Source organism: Babylonia areolata, chromosome 23 (assembly GCF_041734735.1).
Source record: "Babylonia areolata isolate BAREFJ2019XMU chromosome 23, ASM4173473v1, whole genome shotgun sequence".
Taxonomy (NCBI): Eukaryota; Metazoa; Mollusca; class Gastropoda; order Neogastropoda; family Buccinidae; genus Babylonia; species Babylonia areolata.
In genome coordinates, this window is record NC_134898.1 from 13,347,519 (window position 1) to 13,367,518 (window position 20,000).

Sequence of the window (20,000 nt, forward strand, 5' to 3'; positions counted from 1 at the left end):
AGGGAGCAGTTGATGAAGTGATAATGTCTAACAATTCCCTTCCTTACAAGCCCCAAAAGAGTGGTTATGGAATGATTATGTCTTAACACTTCCCTTCCCCTTCCTATAGGCCTCAAAGGGAGTGGTGATGAAATGACAATGTCTAACACTTACTTTTCCCTCCCCATAGGCCTCGAAGAGAGTGGTGATGAAGTGATGTCTAACACTTCCCTTCCACTCTTTATAGGCCCCAGAGGGAGTGGTGATGAAATGACAATGTCTAACACTTACTTTTCCCTCCCCATAGGCCTCAAATTGAGTGGTGATGAAATGACAATGTCTAACACTTACTTTTCCCTCCCCATAGGCCTCAAAGGGAGTGGTGATGAAGTGATGTCTAACACTTCCCTTCCACTTTTTATAGGCCCCAAAGGGAGTGGTGGTGAAGTGATGTCTAACACTTCCCTTCCACTCTTTATAGGCCCCAAAGGGAGTGGTGATGAAATGATAATGTCTAACACTTCCCTTCCCCTCATTATAGGCCTCAACAGCCCTTTAGTTTGTTTTGGGGGGTGGGGGGTGGGGGGGGGTGATGAAGCAACAGCACCTACCACTTCCATTCCCACTTTCCCTCCCCCTTCCCACTTTCCCTCCCTGTAGGCCTCAGTAGCCCTTTAGGGTTTTCTTTTTTGGGGTGGGAGGGGGTTTAGGGGGGTTGGGGAGGGTGCATGGAATGGGCAGCAACAGCACCAACCACTTCCTTTCCCTCCCCCTTCCCACTTTCCCTCCCTGTCTGCCTCAGCAGCCCTTTATGCCCTGTGGGTGATGAAGAAACAACAGCACCTAACGCTTTCCTTCCCTATCCCCACCCCTGACAGGCCCGAGCCACGCCCCCAGGACCAACGTGACGACGCCCACCCACAGCGCACACCTGGCCAGCCCCCCCATCGGGGAGTCCCGCACCGCCACCATCCGCAACACCGTCCGTTACAACCAGGAGACCTCCACCGTCGACTCGGTGTTCACCAACTCTCCCCCCCCTGTCGCCCGCCACCCGCCCGTCAGCCGAGGGACCCCTCCTGTGGTTGTGGAAGTAAGGACTTGAACTTGAACCTCTTCAGTGACTGGGACATTCTGCACATGTCAAGTGGGGATGTGGAGGGGTATTGTATTGTATTGTATTGTATTTCTCTTTTTATCACAACAGATTTCTCTGTGTGAAATTCGGGCTGCTCTCCCCAGGGAGAGCACGTCACTATACTACAGCGCCACCCATTTTTTTTGTATTTTTTTTCTGCGTGCAGTTTTATTTGTTTTTCCTATTGAAGTGGACTTTTTTTTTTTTTTACAGAATTTTGCCAGGGACAACCCTTTTGTTGCTGTGGGTTCTTTTACGTGCGCTAAGTGCATGCTGTACACGGGACCTCGGTTTATTGTCTCATCCGAATGACTAGCGTCCAGACCATCACACAAGGTCTAGTGGAGGGGGAGAAAATATCGGCAGAGCCGTGATTTGAACCAGCGCGCTCAGATTATCTCGCTTCCTAGGCGGACGCGTTACCTCTAGGCCATCACTCCACTGGGGTGGGAATGCAGAAGTAAAAACTTGAACTCCAACTCTACAGTGACTAGGCCATTCTGCCTGTGTCAAGTGGGGATGTGGAGGAGGGCAATGTAGAAGTAAAAACGTGAACTTGAACTCTTCAATGACCAGGCCATTCTGCCCATGTCAAGTCGGGGTTTGGAGGGGGGCGATGTACAAGTAAGAAATTGAACTTGAACTCTTCAATGACCAGGCCATTCTGCCCATGTCAAGTCGGGGTTTGGAGGGGGGCGATGTACAAGTAAGAAATTGAACTTGAACTCTTCAATGACCAGGCCATTCTGCCCATGTCAAGTCAGGGTTTGGAGGGGGGTCAATGTTCAAGTAAGAACTTGAAGTCTTCAATGACCAGGCTATTCTGTCCATATCGAGTAGGGGTTTGGAGGGGGCCGATGTACAAGTAAGAACTCTTCATTGACCAGGCCATTCTGTCCATATCGAGTCGGTTTGGAGGGGGGCGATGTACAAGTAAGAACTCTTCATTGACCAGGCCATTCTGCCCATGTCAAGTCGGGGTTTGGAGGGGGGCGATGTACAAGTAAGAAATTGAACTTGAACTCTTCAATGACCAGGCCATTCTGCCCATGTCAAGTGGAGATGCTGAGGAGGGGAATGTACAAAGGCACATCATAGTTTCAGTTTCAGTTTCAGTAGCTCAAGGAGGCGTCACTGCATTTGGACAAATCCATATATGCTACACCACATCTGCCAAGCAGATGCCTGACCAGCAGCGTAACCCAGCACGCTTAGTCAGGCCTTGAGAAAAAAAAAATCATAACAACGATGAATGAAACAGGGATGTCAAGTGGTGAGGTAGAATGGGGAAGGGGGGATGAGAGAGAGTACAATCATACTCTTGCAACTACAGGTGGAGGCTGGAGAGGTAGGGGGAGACAGTGATGTGATAGACGGCACATACAATTGGCCTATCAAAGATGCTTAGAATCATAACAGTGACATAGTAATCTGATAGACAGCACATACAATTGGCCTGTCAAAGATGCACAGAATCATAACAGTGACGAAGTAATGTGATAGACGGTACATACAATCGGCCTATCAAAGATGCATAGAATCATAACAGTGACATAGTAATGTGATAGTACATACAATTGGCTTATCAAAGATTCACAGAATCATAACAGTGACGCAGTAATGTGATAGACAGTACATACAGTTGGCCTATCAAAGATGCACAGAATTATAACAGTGACGTAGTAATGTGATAGACAGTACATACAATCAGCCTATCAAAGATGCACAGAATCATAACAGTGACGTAGTAATGTGATAGACAGCACTTACAATCAGCCTATCAAAGATGCTCAGAATTATAACAGTGACGTAGAAATGTGATAGACAACACTTACAATCAGCCTATCAAAGATGCACAGAATCATAACAGTGATATACAGGTGGAGGCTAAGCAGAGAGAGAGGGGATACACAGCAGGCCTCCACACAATACACTCATGGCCAGGTGTTTTTCTGTGGTTTTGATTTTGGAAGTTGTTTTTTCTACAGTTTTTTTTTCTGCATTTCAAGGAGGACTTTCTGCTGTTTTTGTTGCGTAAGTTCTTGAAAGAGAGTAAGACATCTTCACTATAAAAGTATGATGAGGTATTTCGTAGAAGTAAAAGAAAATGTTCTGGAAAAAACACTTTCTGATGTCAGGAAAAACGAAGAGGTCAGATGAGCGCCCCACCTTCACTAGCCGCCAGTCGAGAGAGTTTGCATGAGCCAAGGTCAAGGTCCATGACCCCTGTGGACTCGTCAAAGCGTTATTCAGCAGACCTTACTGAGCTGGATGAAAATGATTTTGGCAGCAGTCAAGCGGCCATCTCTGGTCAACGAGGTAAGTCTCAGGTCAAATTCTTGGAAGATTACATTAGATATAGATAGATAGATAGATATGTGTTAGTGTGGATGTGTGTTCTAATGAATGCATGTGCATGTGACTTTGATATTTGTGAAGATACGGGTGTGAAAAGATTATGTAATGATTTTAGAATGGTATTATGTATTTTGGATTATATGTGTGTGTGTGTGTGTGTGTGTGTGTGTGTGTGTGTGTGTGTAGTTTGTGTGTGTGTGTGTGTGTAGAATGTGTGTGTGTGTGTGTAGTTTGTGTGTGTGTGTGTGTAGAATGTGTGTGTGTCTGTCTGTGTGACTGCGTGTATGTGTTCCACATTGCATGGTCAGCCACAAGACTAAACATTGTCATCTTGTAACATACAATTGTGTACCTTACAAAACTGATACACCTGTGTACCTTACAGTGTAAAATCATAATCAAAAGTTGCCGAGGAGGTACCTTACAGCGTAAAATCATAACCAGAGGTGGCCGAGGTGGTACCTTACAGCGTAAAATCATAACCAAAGATAGCCGAGGGGGTACCTTACAGCGTAAAATCATAACCAGAGGTGGCCGAGGTGGTACCTTACAGCGTAAAATCATAACCAAAGATAGCCGAGGGGGTACCTTACAGCGTAAAATCATAACCAGAGGTGGCCGAGGGAGTACCTTACAGCGTAAAATCATAACCAAAGATAGCCGAGGGGGTACCTTACAGCGTAAAATCATAACCAAAGGTGGCCGAGGGAGTACCTTACAGTGTAAAATCATAACCAGAGGTGGCCGAGGGAGTACCTTACAGTGTAAAATCATAACCAGAGGTGGCCGAGGGAGTACCTTACAGTGTAAAATCATAACCAGAGGTGGCCGAGGGGGTACCTTACAGTGTAAAATCATAACGGTGGCTGAGGGGGTACCTTACAGCGTAAAATCATAACCAAAGGTGGCCGAGGGGGTACCTTACAGTGTAAAATCATAACCAAAAGTGGCAGAGGGGGTACCTTACAGTGTAAAATCATAACCAAAAGTGGCCGAGGGGGTACCTTACAGTGTAAAATCATAACCAAAAGTGGCAGAGGGGGTACCTTACAGTGTAAAATCATAACCAAAGGTGGCCGAAGGGGTACCTTACAGCGTAAAATCATAACCAAAGGTGCCGAAGGGGTACCTTACAGTGTAAAATCATAACCAAAAGTGGCAGAGGGGGTACCTTACAGTGTAAGATCTTAACCAAAGATTGTGGAGGGGGTACCTTACAGTGTAAAATCTTAACCAAAGGTTGCGGAGGGTTCTGTTATGTCTCCTGCTGTCCTTTTCACTCTGTACAAACCTGCAGCGACATATGAATGAGAACAGTGTGATGCTACTAGACAGGTGAGGTGTAACTGTAATTGATTTTTCATTATCGAATTTGGTGCTTCCATTTCTGTTAACCCCTAGGCTGCCTATATGACGAGATAACTCGTCATGGAAAGCATGTACGCTTCGCTGCCACAATGACGAGATAACTCGTCATTGAAATATTCTGACTTTTCCCTGCTTTGCATTTAGTTTGTTGACAAAAATGCTGGTAGCTTTAGCTTAGGGAATCTTTCTAGATTCTATTCATAGCTAGAAACACCATCTGCGTCATAAGGCAGTCCTTTATTTGAACGTTTTGGTTTGGTTACTGGCCGCAGTCTTTGCCTGGCTCCTCTCCTCGCTCGCTCAACAAAATGTCGGACTGACTCCGTGCTCAAGACATGCGATCGTGGCGAACTAAGTCAACCAAGATTACTTTCTTTAGCTGATGCTCAGAAAGAATTGAAGCATAAATTCGAAGGAGAAGACAGTTGTGAACATTTATAGGACGATTTGATAGAAAATAAAGGGAGCAATCAAGAGAGTGGCCAAGATACGACTGTCAGTGAGTGATGCTGGCTGTTCAGCTCTAGCAGACGACAGAAGTCACCAAATTTTTAGCAGGACACAGTTTGAGCTATTTTCTTGGCACTCAGCCAACGCAGTCTGATGAGAATTTGATAAAGTGACCATGTGAGAGGGGTGAAGAGGAGGGGGGTGGAGACTGAGGGGGCGTGGCCTTTCATCCACATTATCACTTGCAGAAGTCACAATGCATTATGTATCTATTTCTTTTTCATTTTTTTAAAAAATATTGTGGCTGTTCTAGTATGATTTTGTGTGTGCAGATATCCATTTGTCCAGAAAATATGATATTTTAGTGCAAATTACCTGACTAATGTTTGTAATGAACAAGTTGAAAATGTGACAAAAAACAAAACACTGATTTCAAAACAACAGCATGTCACTAAAAATATATAAAATGGGAAAACATCATGTGTTTTGTATTCTTTATTCATTTCCCTTTCAGAAAATATATACTTTTATGGGTCTTTCTCCAATAACAAAGAGCACAGAATTTTTTGAAAATTTATACCCGTTTTTTGTGAAAAAAACCCTGGCAAATAGATTTCACTTAAATCTTATTTTCCTGGCAGCGAAAGGGTTAAAGTGAGTGCTACAGGGGATAGTGTGTGTGTGTGTGTGTGTGTGTGTGTGTAAGTGTGTGCATATGTGTGTGTGTGTTCGTGGGTGCTCCTTTATTACATAAGAAAATAAGCTTTGCAGAATGTTCAAGGTCTTTGAATGATGTCAGGCATTAAAGTTACATTCTAAAAACCCTATCTAACGCTGCATCCCCACTGGACTGTTTGTCACTGGAGTAGATAGTTTGTCATACAGTATTTAGTCACTAATCTCTCGTAGTCTGTGCATGTACAAAACAAGAGGTGCCAACCAGTACAGATCCTCCATGTGTTAGCACTTTGAACTGAAATGATTGAAAATTAGTGTGCCTTCTTCAAAAATAGTACGGTCACAGAAAAATTGGTTTGATTTTTCACCTGAATGTGATCATTATTTTGGCCATTGTATTGAGGTTTTTTTTTGTAAATTTGCATAATGATTGATTATAATGATAACAATAGTAATGATTGGTATTTATTATGTGCTTTACATCCTAAGAACAAGGGCCCAGAGAGCTGTCAATTAACATGAATATGGGAAAAGAATGATTATAAAAATCAACAACAATCAAGACTTACAAACAAGACAGTATGATTCAAGAGTCTTTAAAAGAAATTCTAGCATAACTGAATTATCGATTGAAGCTGGTCCCAGCACACAAAGTCAGCCATTTATATTGTGATGTACATGGCAGGTACTGGTGCTGTTTTTTTTTGTTTTTGTTTAAAAAAAAAAAAAAAAATGTGAGTATCTGTGGAACTGATCAAATTGAAAAAAAAAAAAAAAAAAAAGCAAAGTTTGCCATGAAGACTTCCTTTCTTCATACTCCTGTGATTTTCAACTTCATGATCTGTCAACGAGATTTTGGATGACTTTACCAGTACAAATTTCTTTGCTCAGTTGATGCAGAGATAACACAGAGCAAGCTGATTTCTTACAGGGTCATTCTGAAGATAGCATTCAGTTTCTGTTTCATGAGCAGTGACACTGTCTTAGCTGTGTGTCTAACCACATTGACAGGAATAATGTGCGGTGGCAAATGCAAAGAAAGTTAACCCCTTCACAGCTGCTAATGAGCATGCTTGTCCATTTGCTGTCACCTCACTGAGAAAAGACACAGCTTGCTAGATCATGAAGTCAGTCACAGTTCTTGATTTGAGCTTTTCCTCTTGGGGACAGCATTACTTTCATTCAGCAAACTCAGTCACGCTATTGATAAGTACAGAAAAAAGTTATGACTAAACTTCATATTCTGGCACAAATCTCTCTCTCTCTCTCTCTCTCTCTCTCTCTCTCTCTCTCTTTTAATCACCAGCAGTCAAGAGGTTAAAAGGGATTTGGGTATTTGCAAAAGGATCAGGGGGTTGGCATGGCATTGGCAAAAGGATTCAGGTGTTGGCATGGTGTTGGGGAAATTAATAGGGGGTTGGCATGGTGTTCGGAAAATGATTAGGGGGTTAGCTTGGTGTAGGCAAAAGGATGACGGGGTTGGTTTGGCACTTGGTTAAGGATCAGGGGGTTGACACAGTGTCAGCAAAAGGATCAGGGAGTTGGCAAGGCATTGGCACAAGGGTTAGGGGGTTGGCATGGCACTGGCAAAAGGATCAGGTGGTTGGCATGGCATTGGCAACAGGATTAGAGGGTTGGCATGGTGTCTGCAAAAGAAATAAAGGGTTGGCATGGCATTGGCAAAAGGATTAGAGGGTTGGCATATTTTCAAAAGGATTAGGGGGATAGCATGGCGGAAGCAAAAGGATGAGGAGGTTGGTTTGGCACTTGGTTAAGGATCAGGGGGTTGACACAGTGTCAGCAAAAGGATCAGGGAGTTGGCAAGGCATTGGCAAAAGGGTTAGGGGGTTGGCATGGCACTGGCAAAAGGATCAGGTGGTTGGCATGGCATTGGCAAAAGGATTAGAGGGTTGGCATGGCATATTGGCAAAAGGATTAGGGGGTTAGCATGGCGGAGGCAAAAGGATGAGGGGGTTGTTTTGGCTTTGGGAAAAGGATCAGGGGGGTTGCACAGTGTTAGCAAAAGGGTCAGGGAGTTGGCATGGCATTGGCAAAAGGATTAGAGGGTTGGCATGACACTGGCAAAAGGATTAGGGGCTTGGCATGGTGTTGGCAAAAGAATGAGGGGGTTAGCTTTGCGGAGGCAAAAGGATGAGGGGGTTGGTTTGGCACTGGCAAAAGGATTAGGTGGTTGGCATGGTGTTGGCAAAAGGATTAGGGGGTTGGCATGGCACTGGCAAAAGGATTAGGTGGTTGGCATGGTGTTGGCAAAAGGATGAGGGGGTTGGCATGGCACTGGCAAAAGGATCAGAGGGTTGGCATAAGGATCAGAGGGTTGGCATGGTGTCGGCAAAAGGATCACGGGGTTGGCACAGCGTTAGCAAAAGGATCAGTGGGTTGGCAAGGCATTGGCAAAAGGATCACGGGGTTGGCACAGCGTTTGCAAAAGGATTAGGCGGTTGGCATGGTGTTGGCAAAAGGACGAGAGGATTGGCATGGCGTTGGCAAAAGGATTAGGCAGTTGGCACAGTGTTAGCAAAAAGGATCAGGGGGTTGGCACCTCCGACGATATGTATCTTTCACTTGGCAGAGTCGCCCCTTGGTACTAATACTGGTTGTGTTGTACTACCCCCCCTGTCCCTCCTGCTGCCTGGGGTGTGTGTTATGCACGTCACCAGCCGTGCTTGGCCATCGTAGGTCAGGGTCCTATGGCACCGCCCCCATTTTTGTAGCCACTGGACCGCCCATTACTGCCCCTGCTCCTGCTCAAGGTATGTCTTCTTTGGGGCTTTTAGGGATGCTGTTGATACTGTCGTTTAAGGAAAATTTCCCTTTTTGTTTGATTATTTCATTTTATATTTGTATTCTTTTTTTTGTTTTGTTTTGTTTTTGTTTTTGGTTTAATGCTATTCATGCTGTTATGATGATGTTTTATTGTTGTTATTATTATTATTATTATCATTATTATTATCATTATTGTTGTTGCTGTTGTTGTTGTTGCTGTTGTTGTTGTTATCATCATCATCATCATCACCATCATTATTATTATTATTATTATTTTTATTATTGTTGTTGCTGTTGTTGTTATCATCATGATTATTATTATTATTATCATCATTATTGTTTTTTTTCTTTCTTTTTTTTAAAGACTTAATAGAAGCTGAGCGATTAATCATTTTGAGTATTATTTTTTGCCTCTGCATTTCTTTTTTCACTGAAGAGTTGTGTATGTTTATTAATCATGGTGACAGTAAACATACGTATGTGCATGCTTGATTAACATTGATTTTGCAACTCTGCTAACATAATTATTACACAAGAGAATGTCCCTCATTTTTACACAGTTTTGTGCACACTTGGTTAATCATTTTGGGGGGGTTAATTTTGCTAACATGAAGTTACTAAACAGGGAAATATCCTTAAAGTTTTGTCTGTTTTGGCGAACGATATTTTGTGCAAGAAAATACACCGAAACGACAGAATGTGTTCACTGCCTTTTGGTCAGAACCGTGTTTTTGGGTGTGTTTTTTTTTTAACATGATGTGTGATCTGAAATTCATGCTTGCAAAATTATTGTTTTGTTTTCAGTGCTGTAATCAGTGTCATTGTTAATGAAAAGGTTGATCGTCATCATCATCAACCATTTGTATCTAAATCACCATGATTATCATCTTCATCTTCAGAAGAGACATTGCCAGAAGAACAGGATAGCAGTGTTGACATCAGCTCGTAGAAAGAAAAAGTTGTTAATTTAAAAAAAAAAAAAAAAAAAAAATCCTAAATAACAATCTCTCACTTACTCTGTCAAATGATATGGTAAATGAACACAATAACCATTTCCAGGCAGTTTATTCTTGAAACTCTTAGTTATTGCATCTCCCTAATAAATCTTTACAGAATTAAGTGTGGAAGAACAGAATAACAATTAATAGTTCTTGTGCATATTTTTTCCAGGTGAATCTTTGGCACTTTTTTTCTCTCTTTTTTTTTTTTAAGTAATTTTTTCTGTGGTTAAATGCTGTCACTAAAAATGCTGATACTCATACTGACTTTGAGTCACTGAACTGGTCAACACAAAACATGGTAAATACTAATGAGAGCACATCAGTTCTATGAATGGCAGTGATGAAGTTGGCAGTGAACAGTTCTTTTTTTTTTTGTTTTGTTTACAGCAGCTTTGAGTAAAAGAATGTGTAGAAACTAGAAACATAAGAAAAAAAAAATCCTAGATCTGTATAACTTCATGCATTACACGTAAATTGCCTCCCACCCCTCCCCCCAAAACTCATTGAGCAAAAGAAAAAAACAAGCTTTTTGAAAACAGTTATAACACCTAGCAGCATAGAACTGTGAGCAGTAATGTGTTTAGACACAGCACTTCCCTGCCAAATTTGCATTGTCTGAACGTTTCTCCTTTGCATCTAGATGTCATCAGCACTGAAGATCACGTCGCTGCAAAGGACTGTTTGTAGGAGAAAAATAAATGCAACGACTCCCGAGTTGCAAAATCCCCACACTGCAACACAGTTTGAGGCAACTAGCATAGATCTTCTACATGTTTACTTATATCTTGTGAACTGGAAAAAAACAAAATCACATGCCTTGAATTCTTTGCAAAGTCGTAATTAACAAACGCTTTTTAACCCCTTCCCGTCTGAACAGGTCTAGGCCAACGCGCATCGTGTGATACCTTGGTGCCTTTGGTCTCTGCAACAGCACTGCCTGCTCCCTTTCCCCCTCTTCCTCCTCCTCCTCCTCCTCCCAGTATTATTGTCACCCCCTCTCCAGGTGAACTGCCGTCTCTGTAGACAGCTGCCGATGTTGTGTGTTATAAATAGATTTTCCCCTTGCCTGAGTTCTGTCTAGGATCCCTGGGTGCCTTTGTGGGCTTCTTTCAGTTTTGTATTGTGTAAGCGTTTTTGATTGCGGTGGTACTTGTTCGTTTGAAAAACTTTTCAAGAATCGTTTGGTTTTTTTTATTGGCATTTGTGTGGAAACAAAGTGAGACTTTGTTTCTTCGTTTGCGTATGAGTTGATTTATGTATTTGTTTGTTCCTTCATTTAGATTATTCATGTGTTTGTTGATGTAAATTCTTCCTGCTTTGTTCTGTGTCACTGGATTGTTATTTGCTACACACTGTACTGATGGTCTTACAGTTTGTTCTGTTTGGGTTGTTTTGTTTGGTTTTCTTCGTTCATTGTTCATTTTTTTCTTCTTTCCTTTTGCTCTGTTCCTTTTCCTTTAATTTAGTGCTGTCTTCCGTTTTTTTTTTTTTTTGCCCTCCTTATTTTGTTTCGCTCTTTTATACTTTTTTCAATGTATTCGTTGTTCATTCTTTCTTTCCCTTTCTTTCTCTCATTCTTTCTTCCTTGGTTTGTTTTCCAGTCTGTATGTCGGTCTTTGAAAATGCGTCTTTCTTTCTTTCTGTGTTTCTTCCTGTTTGTCTGTCTTTCTTTCTTTCTGTGTTTCTCTGTTCTTTTGTTCTTTCTATTTCAAATGTGTGTGCTGTATGCTTCAGTCACTGTGGTAGAGGTATGTGGGTTCCAATCTGGCTCTGAGCTCTTGAGTTTTTCTTTTCAGATATTTGCTGACAGTGTTAGCGTTGACATTTCCTGTACGCAGATGTGAGAAATAGGGAAATGTGTTAGTGTTGACAGTTAGTGTTGACAGTGATGTGAGAAATAGGGAACTGTGTTAGTGTTGACAGTTTCTGTATATAGATTTGAGAAATAGGGAACTGTGTTAGTGTTGACAGTTCCTGTATATAGATTTGAGAAATAGGGAACTGTGTTAGTGTTGACAATTCCTGTACAGAGATGTGAGAAATAGGGAACTGTGTTAGTGTTGACAGTTCCTGTATACAGATGTGAGAAATAGGGAACTGTGTTAGTGTTGACAGTGATGTGAGAAATAGGGAACTGTGTTAGTGTTGACAGTGATGTGAGAAATAGGGAACTGTGTTAGTGTTGACAGTTCCTGTACATGGATATGAGAAATAGGGAACTGTGTTAGTGTTGACAGCTCCAGTACACAGATATGAAAAATTGGGTATTGTGTTAGTGTTGACAGTTCCTGTACAGAGATGTGAGAAATAGGGAACTGTGTTAGTGTTGACAGCTTCTGTACACAGGTGTGAGAAATAGGGAACTGTGTTAGTGTTGACAGTTCCTGTACATGGATCTGAGAAATAGGGAACTGTGTTAGTGTTGACAGTTCCTGTACACGGATGTGAGAAATAGGGAACTGTGTTAGTGTTGACAGTTTCTGTACATGGATGTGAGAAATAGGGAACTGTGTTAGTGTTGACAGTTCCTGTATACAGATGTGAGAAATAGGGAACCATGTTAGTGTTGACAGTGATGTGAGAAATAGGGAACTGTGTTAGTGTTGACAGTGATGTGAGAAATAGGGAACTGTGTTAGTGTTGACAGTTCCTGTACATGGATATGAGAAATAGGGAACTGTGTTAGTGTTGACAGCTCCAGTACCCAGATATGAAAAATTGGGTATTGTGTTAGTGTTGACAGTTCCTGTACAGAGATGTGAGAAATAGGGAACTGTATTAGTGTTGACAGCTTCTGTACACAGGTGTGAGAAATAGGGAACTGTGTTAGTGTTGACAGTTTCTGTACATGGATATGAGAAATAGGGAACTGTGTTAGTGTTGACAGTTCCTGTACACGGATGTGAGAAATAGGGAACTGTGTTAGTGTTGACAGTTTCTGTATATAGATTTGAGAAATAGGGAACTGTGTTAGTGTTGACAGTTCCTGTACGTAGATGTGAGAAATAGGGAACTGTGTTAGTGTTGACAGTGATGTGAGAAATAGGGAACTGTGTTAGTGTTGAGAGTTCCTGTACATGGATGTGAGAAATAGGGAACTGTGTTAGTGTTGACAGTTCCTGTACAGAGATGTGAGAAATAGGGAACTGTGTTAGTGTTGACAGTTCCTGTACAGAGATGTGAGAAATAGGGAACTGTGTTAGTGTTGACAGTTCCTGTACAGAGATGTGAGAAATAGGGAACTGTGTTAGTGTTGACAGTTCCTGTATATAGATGTGAGAAATAGGGAACTGTGTTAGTGTTGACAGTTCCTGTATATAGATGTGAGAAATAGGGAACCATGTTAGTGTTGACAGTGATGTGAGAAATAGGGAACTATGTCAGTGTTGACAGTTCCTGTACACGGATGTGAGAAATAGGGAACCGTGTTAGTGTTGACAGTTCCTGTCCACAGGTGTGAGAAATAGGGAACTATAGATCTATAGTGCTAATGTTTGTTATGTCTGTAATGATGCATAGCCATTTATCATTATGAACACCAACATGAATGTTTCAAGTGAGTGTGTGTATTTGACACAACAGTTGATGGTTTGCTGTTGGTCTGTTGATCTGTCTTCTGTTGACCTGTCGATCTTTGTGTCCACATTTTGTTCAATCTGTCAAGAAGATTTGCAAAGTGAATCCATCAATTACATAAGGAATTCAATTGTCCCTGTCATAATCATTCAGCCCAGATCTCAGATTTACCTGGAGTTAACAGTAAAGAAAAAAAAGACAATCATGGTGTCGATAACAGCTTTTTTTAGTTTCTTTTACAAATGTAGCACACACACACACACACACACACACACACACACACACACACACACACACACACACACACTTTACAACACCTTTCAGTGAGCACAACGTAACAAAGATCACACCCGTTTCTCTGTATATCTCTCCCTCTGCAGCCAACTTCTCCACTACCAGCCTGAGCAATGTACACACACACACGCACACACGCACACACAGACACACACACACACACACACACACATACACACTTTACAACACCTTTCAGTGAACACAACGTAACAAAGATCACACCCATTTCTCTGTATATCTCTCCCTCTGCAGCCAACTTCTCCACCCCCAGCCTGAGCAGTGCACACACACACACACACACACACACACACACACACACACACACACACACACACACACACACACACACACACACACAAGTTTCAAGTTTCAAGTTTTAATTATCCTTTCACTCCTATTGGAGTATGGAGGATTACTGCAAAATACTCTTTTCGTGCCCATAACAAACATTTCCAAATACACAACAATGTCACATAAAAGTTGAGAAAATACAAATGTCTTTTAACTCCAAAAGTATAACTAGGCAACATTTGCAAATCTAATCATCTTACTTACAGCTAAAATGACTTTTTTGCCTCCTTTGAGCATATTACAAAAATTAAAAACAGATTTTGGAGACAAATATTTTTTAGGAACATATCTACTTCGTAACTGATCATAATTGGGACATTCCATTATAAAATGAAACTCATCACCAACCACAGACATGTTACAAACCTTAAAAAACCGTAACTCTCGTGGTATGCCTTTGTGTCTCCCTGTTTCTATTTCCAGCTTATGATTACTACTTCGAAATCTGAAGAAGCTGATAACATAATTATCAGGCATTTGACTTATATATTTTTCTCTACCAAATCCACTTTTGAAATTTCGATAAAACAAACATTTACTACTTGCCTTCAGAGCATGTCTCCATAGATTTTGAAAACTATCTCTCAAAGCAATGTTGACATTCTTGCAGAAAGATTCCCTCTCCAAGAAGAATTGACCATCCCAAACACAGTCATACCCTGCTTCTATTAAAATTTGTCTGATACAACTCATCCATTTGAAGAATAAATACCATTTCGATATAAGTCAAGTAATATCAAATATATTTTCCCAGAATATTTTTCTGTGTTTGATATTACTAAGCTGGTCCAAAATCGAACTAATCGCATTTTCACTAACACACTAATTGGATAAATACCAGTTTCTCCATAAACAATTTGGGTCATAGTATTTCTGTTCAGTTTGAACAAGCGTTTCAAAAATTTCAATTCTAATTTTTCAAGTATATCTACATTTTCATAACCCCATATTTCTGCACACACACACACACACACACACACACACACACACACACACACACACACACACTTTACAACACCTTTCAGTGAGCACAACGTAACAAAGATCACACCCGTTTCTCTGTATCTCTCTCCCTCTGCAGCCAACTTCTCCACCCCCAGTGTCAGCAGTGTACACACACAGACACACACACACACACACTTTACAACACCTTTCAGTGAGCACAACGTAACAAAGATCACACCCGTTTCTCTGTATCTCTCTCCCTCTGCAGCCAACTTCTCCACCCCCAGCCTCAGCATCGTGGCGCAGGAGACCCGAACCCCGCAGCCGCACTCCATGCACCACTGCCCAACCTACCCCGGGGAGCTGTCTCAGGCCGCGGGGCCTGGGCTCAACCCTCCCACCTCCCCTCCCCTGCGCTCCTTCTCCCACCAGCCCCAGGCCACGGGTCAGAAGGAGGGGGTCATGATGTACCCCCGCTCCCTATCCACGCCGGATGGCCGACCTCTGCTGCGCAAGTCGAACCCCATCATCCAGCAGGGCTACAGTGACGGTGAGCACGCGCCGTGTGTGTGGTGGGTGGGGTGTGTGGTGTTGGGGGATGGGGGGGGGGGGCGGAGGGGGGGGGGGGGGGGTGGCAGAGGTGCTGCGCCTGTGACTTGGGAAGCGAGTGTCCTGTAGGTGTGTGAGTCCCATATTTAAGAGAGTTTTCTGTCTAATTTTCTCGTGCTAAGAGAGGATTTTCTGGTCTGGTTGAAGCAGACAATAAAGTGTTTTGAACTGTATCGAACCCCATCATCCAGCAGGGCTACAGTGACAGTAAGCACGCACCGTGTGTGTGTGGTGGGTGGGGGTTGGGGGGTGTGTGGGGTTGGGGGGTGGGGGGTGTGCTGTTGGGGGATTGGGGGGGGGGGGGTGGCAGAGGTGCTGCGCCTGTGACTTGGGAAGCCAGTGTCCTGTAGGTGTGTGAGTCCCATATTTAAGAGAGTTTTCTGTCTAATTTTCTCGTGCTAAGAGAGGATTTTCTGGTCTGGTTGAAACAGACAATAAAGTGTTTTGAACTGAACTGAATTGAATATTGTATTGTAATGTATATTTATTGTATTGTTCTTTTGGAGGAGGGGTCAGGGGTGGGGGGGGGGGCATTGGTAAAGCGCCTGACTTGGGAAGGGAGCGTCCTGTAGGGTTTGAGTCCTGTATTGTATACAATGTATTTATTGTATCGTTCTTTTGGACGGGTGAAGGGTGTGTGTGTGGGGGTGGGTGGGTGGGGGGTGGGGGCAGCGGTAATGCACCTGACTTGGGAAGTGCAGTGTCATGTAAGGTTTGAGTCCTGTATTGTATACATTGTATTTATTGTATCGTTCTTTTGGAGGGGGGCGGGGATGGGGGGGAACAGTGATGCGCCTGACTTGGGAAGGGAGTGTCCTGTAAGGTTTGAGTCCTGTATTATATATATTGTATTTATTGTATCGTTCTTTTGTTTGTCACAACAGATTTTGTCTGTGTGAAATATTCAGGGCTGCTCTCTTTCTTCAAAGGGAGAGTGCCACCTTTTTTTTTTGTTTGTTATTTTTTTATCTGCCTGCAATTTTATTTGTTTTCCAAGTGTGTCTCAGTTACGTTTTGAATTTGGAAATTTAGTCCTGTTGGGTCTTAAAATTTCGGATGGGTTTATATAGTCCAAATGGGTCTTAAAATTTATTAATTTTGTGCTCTTTGTTTTTGTGAATTTTTTGTGTGATTTTTTTTTTCTCTCTTTGTCTTGTTCCAGCTGACGCCTGTGTTTCGGAAGCGCTCAATGACGATTTTTACTTTGCTCTGGAACCTCATTTACAGGTCTGGAATTGGGAAAGGGTGGTGTGTGTGTGTGTGTGTGTGTGTGTATGTGTGTGTGTGTGTGTGTGTGTGTGTGTGTGTGTGTGTGTCACTTTGTGTGTGTGTCACTTTGTGTGTGTGTGTGTTTGTGTGTGTGTGTGTGTGTGTGTGTGTGTGTGTGTGTGTGCATGTTTGTGTGTGAGTGAGTGTGTGTGTGTGTGTGTGTGTGTGTGTGTGTGTGTGTGTGTGTGTGTGTGTTCTTCAGTTTAACGTTTATCCACATAATGTGATTTTAGACGTGTGTGTGTGTATTTGTGTTTGTGTGTGTGTGTTTGTGTGTGTGTGTGTGTGTGTGTATGCATGCATGTGTTAGCAGATATCATGTGTGTCGTGCATGCGTGTGTGTGTGGTGGTGGGTGGTGGTTGGTGAGAGTGTACATACATACGCATGAACGTTAGACTGCATGTGTTGTGTACTGCAGATACAGTGTATGTTTATACCCTGTTTTCCTTGGATTGTCACTGATAAATGTCATTCCTGTTTCTCTTTCTCTGTATACCTCAGCCCCTGGCCCCACACCCTACAAACCCAGAGTCGATGCGCATCTTTGCACAGCACTGCCAGGTCAGTCAGCGTGTCAGGAGAGGTGTTTTTTTTGTTGTTTTTTTTGCTGCCCAATCATCTGCACCATTTCAGTGGCATTACTCCCACGCCGCTCATTTAGATTTCCCCATACATGGCCACACTCGAGTTCGTCCGTCACAGTTCCATCGTCGGCAGTCCGTAGAGAACCATTGATGTTAGGTTGGCAGGAGGCCACACACCAGAGGAGACCCTGCACTGCTGCTGAGTCACTTGGTGGTGTTCAGTGGTGCCCGTTTTGATTCAACATACTTAGGACACCACCTACTAAGCCTCCTACTAACGATAATAATAGCTTAGTTGCGGAGCCAGACTGAGTGAGCGTCCCTCCCAGAGTGGAGACCGCCACCACGTCCCTTAAACAACAGCCCCCCATGAATCTGCCGACACTGAAGGCATTGACAGGACTTGCCCCAAGCACAGAAGTGGAGGGGTATCGAAACTGAGGTCACCATGAGAACAGGGCATGAAAGGCGTGTCAGGAGAGATTTGTTTTAGGTTTTGGGCTTCTTCTTCTTTATCTTCTGTGTTTGTGCCTGCAGCTCCTATGTTTATGCATATGTACGAGTGGGGTTTTTACATGTATGAACTTTTTTACCCCACCGTGAAGGCAGCCATACTCTGTTTTTGGGGGGTGTGCATATGCTGGGTATGTTCTTGTTTCCCGTAATCCACCGAACGATGATTTGTATTACAGGATCTTTATTGTGCGTGTTTGATCTTCTGTGTGAGTGCACATACAGAGGAGGCTCAGGCAAGGGGCAGGTGTGCACATATGTTGGTGATGTGGGAGATTGAAGAAATCTTCTCCATCCTTGACCCTCTAGCTGTGCCAAAGCTGGGAATTGAACTCGGTGGACTCGCACAAGAATTCAGTGTTCTAACCTTTCGGTTACTTGAACTGATTTTGATGATGTTGGTTGCAATGCAGTTCTTAACAGAGTTAGATTGCACACGTTTCCAATGTCCATATTTTTATTTTTCATAATTTTCAATATTCCTTATCAGGTTACAAAACCTAACTTTACATACATACATAAAATCCATTCATACATCTGTCCATAGACCTATTAGTACTTCCTTCCATATGTGAGAATATATATATGTACATATGTTATGCTTGCATGCTTGTACATACATTTTGCGCATGACACTACATGGCCTATTACACTATGTTAAATGGCATTTTATGACATAGCATGACATTACATCAAATTACAAGGCATGACATTACATTAGAATTTAAAAAAAATGTGTTTCTGTTGAACCATTCAGAGCTAGACAGCTATCTTGATCAGCACAGATAATAGTTACAGCTGACTTGGATGCTGTAGAATACTGAAATATCACCTGGATAGGACAAACAGGTGTTTAGGGAAAGTTTGATATCATGTGCATTATAAAATAAACCGAGCTTTTATGACAGGTAATAAATTCATTAAACAACACCAGATTAGAGTATCATCTGCATCATGAAGTAAACAGAGCTTTTCTGATAGATGATAAATTCATTTAACAAAACCAGATTTGAATATCATCTGCACCATGAAATAAACAGAGCTTTTCTGATAGATAGTAAATTCGTATAACAGAAGCAAATTTAAATATATATATAAATCACTTGCATCATGAAATAAACAGAGCTTTTGTGATAGATCGATACACAAAATCTAAGTACATGATGTCCATATTGTCTAGTGATCGACGTGTTTGGTTTCAGCTGGCTGAAGAGTACATGAGGATACAGGCAGAGATAGCAGTGTTGTCTCGTCGAAAGTGAGTTTCTGAATATTCCTGTCTTCTCTTTATAATTTTGTGAGTCTCCAGACTTTTTTTTCTGATGTTTTATTGTTTGGTTTGGTTTATGTTTGCCTTGTTGTGAAGAAATGACTGCAACATTTCCATGAAGTGTATTGTATTGTATTGTATTGTATTGTATCGTATCATAATGTATCATATCATATTGTATTGTATTGTATTGTGTTGATTGCATTCTACTGTATTGTATCGTATCATATTGTATCATATCATATCATATCATATCGCATTGTATTGTATTGTCATAGTGTTTGTCACAAATTGTATTGTATTGTATTGAATTGTGTTGATTGCATTCTACTGTATTGTATTGCATCATATTGTGTCATATCATATCATATTGCATTGTATTGTATTGTATTGTATTGCCCTAGTGTTTGTCACAACAGATTTCTTTGTGTGAAATTTAGGCTGTGTGTGTGTGTGTCTCTGTGTGTGTGAGTGTGTGTTTTATCTTCAGTTTAACGTCTATTCACTCTAAGTGTTTTTAGACGAAAGGAGTAAAGAAGTGGATAAAGGAAAGGGAATGCATGTGAATATTAGTGTAAAAAAGTATTCATGTTATGTATCAGAGGAAAAGTATATCATAAGAAAAAGGTCTAAAGAGATTGTGGTGTGTATTGAATGAGGTGTCATGGGAAGGAGAATATGTATATGCATATCAACAAGTATTAACCTACAACAATGTCAATATAAATAACAGTGAGTGTGTGTGTGTGTGTGTGCACGTGTGCATTGCGCCAACCAGGCAGGAGCTGAGCCATGAGCATGAGCAGCAGACACCACAGCAGAGCACCACGCT

At 42.0% G+C, this 20,000-nt stretch overlaps 1 protein-coding gene across 2 annotated transcripts in view; it reads left to right on the forward strand.

Annotated features, from left to right (window-relative positions):
• Nucleotides 1-20,000, forward strand: part of LOC143297855 (mitogen-activated protein kinase kinase kinase 7-like) — a 34,349-nt gene that overhangs the window by 8,112 nt on the left and 6,237 nt on the right. The window contains exons 10-17 of one of the 2 annotated variants that reach the window (XM_076610378.1): nt 858-1,072; nt 3,256-3,436; nt 8,650-8,742; nt 15,191-15,472; nt 16,694-16,758; nt 17,303-17,362; nt 19,101-19,156; nt 19,947-20,000. The exon at nt 19,947-20,000 is cut by the window's right edge and continues 40 nt beyond it. In XM_076610378.1, the coding sequence (XP_076466493.1) occupies nt 858-1,072; nt 3,256-3,436; nt 8,650-8,742; nt 15,191-15,472; nt 16,694-16,758; nt 17,303-17,362; nt 19,101-19,156; nt 19,947-20,000 (1,006 nt within the window). The remainder of the gene's footprint in view (nt 1-857; nt 1,073-3,255; nt 3,437-8,649; nt 8,743-15,190; nt 15,473-16,693; nt 16,759-17,302; nt 17,363-19,100; nt 19,157-19,946) is intronic. The other variant, XM_076610379.1, reaches the window with a different exon arrangement.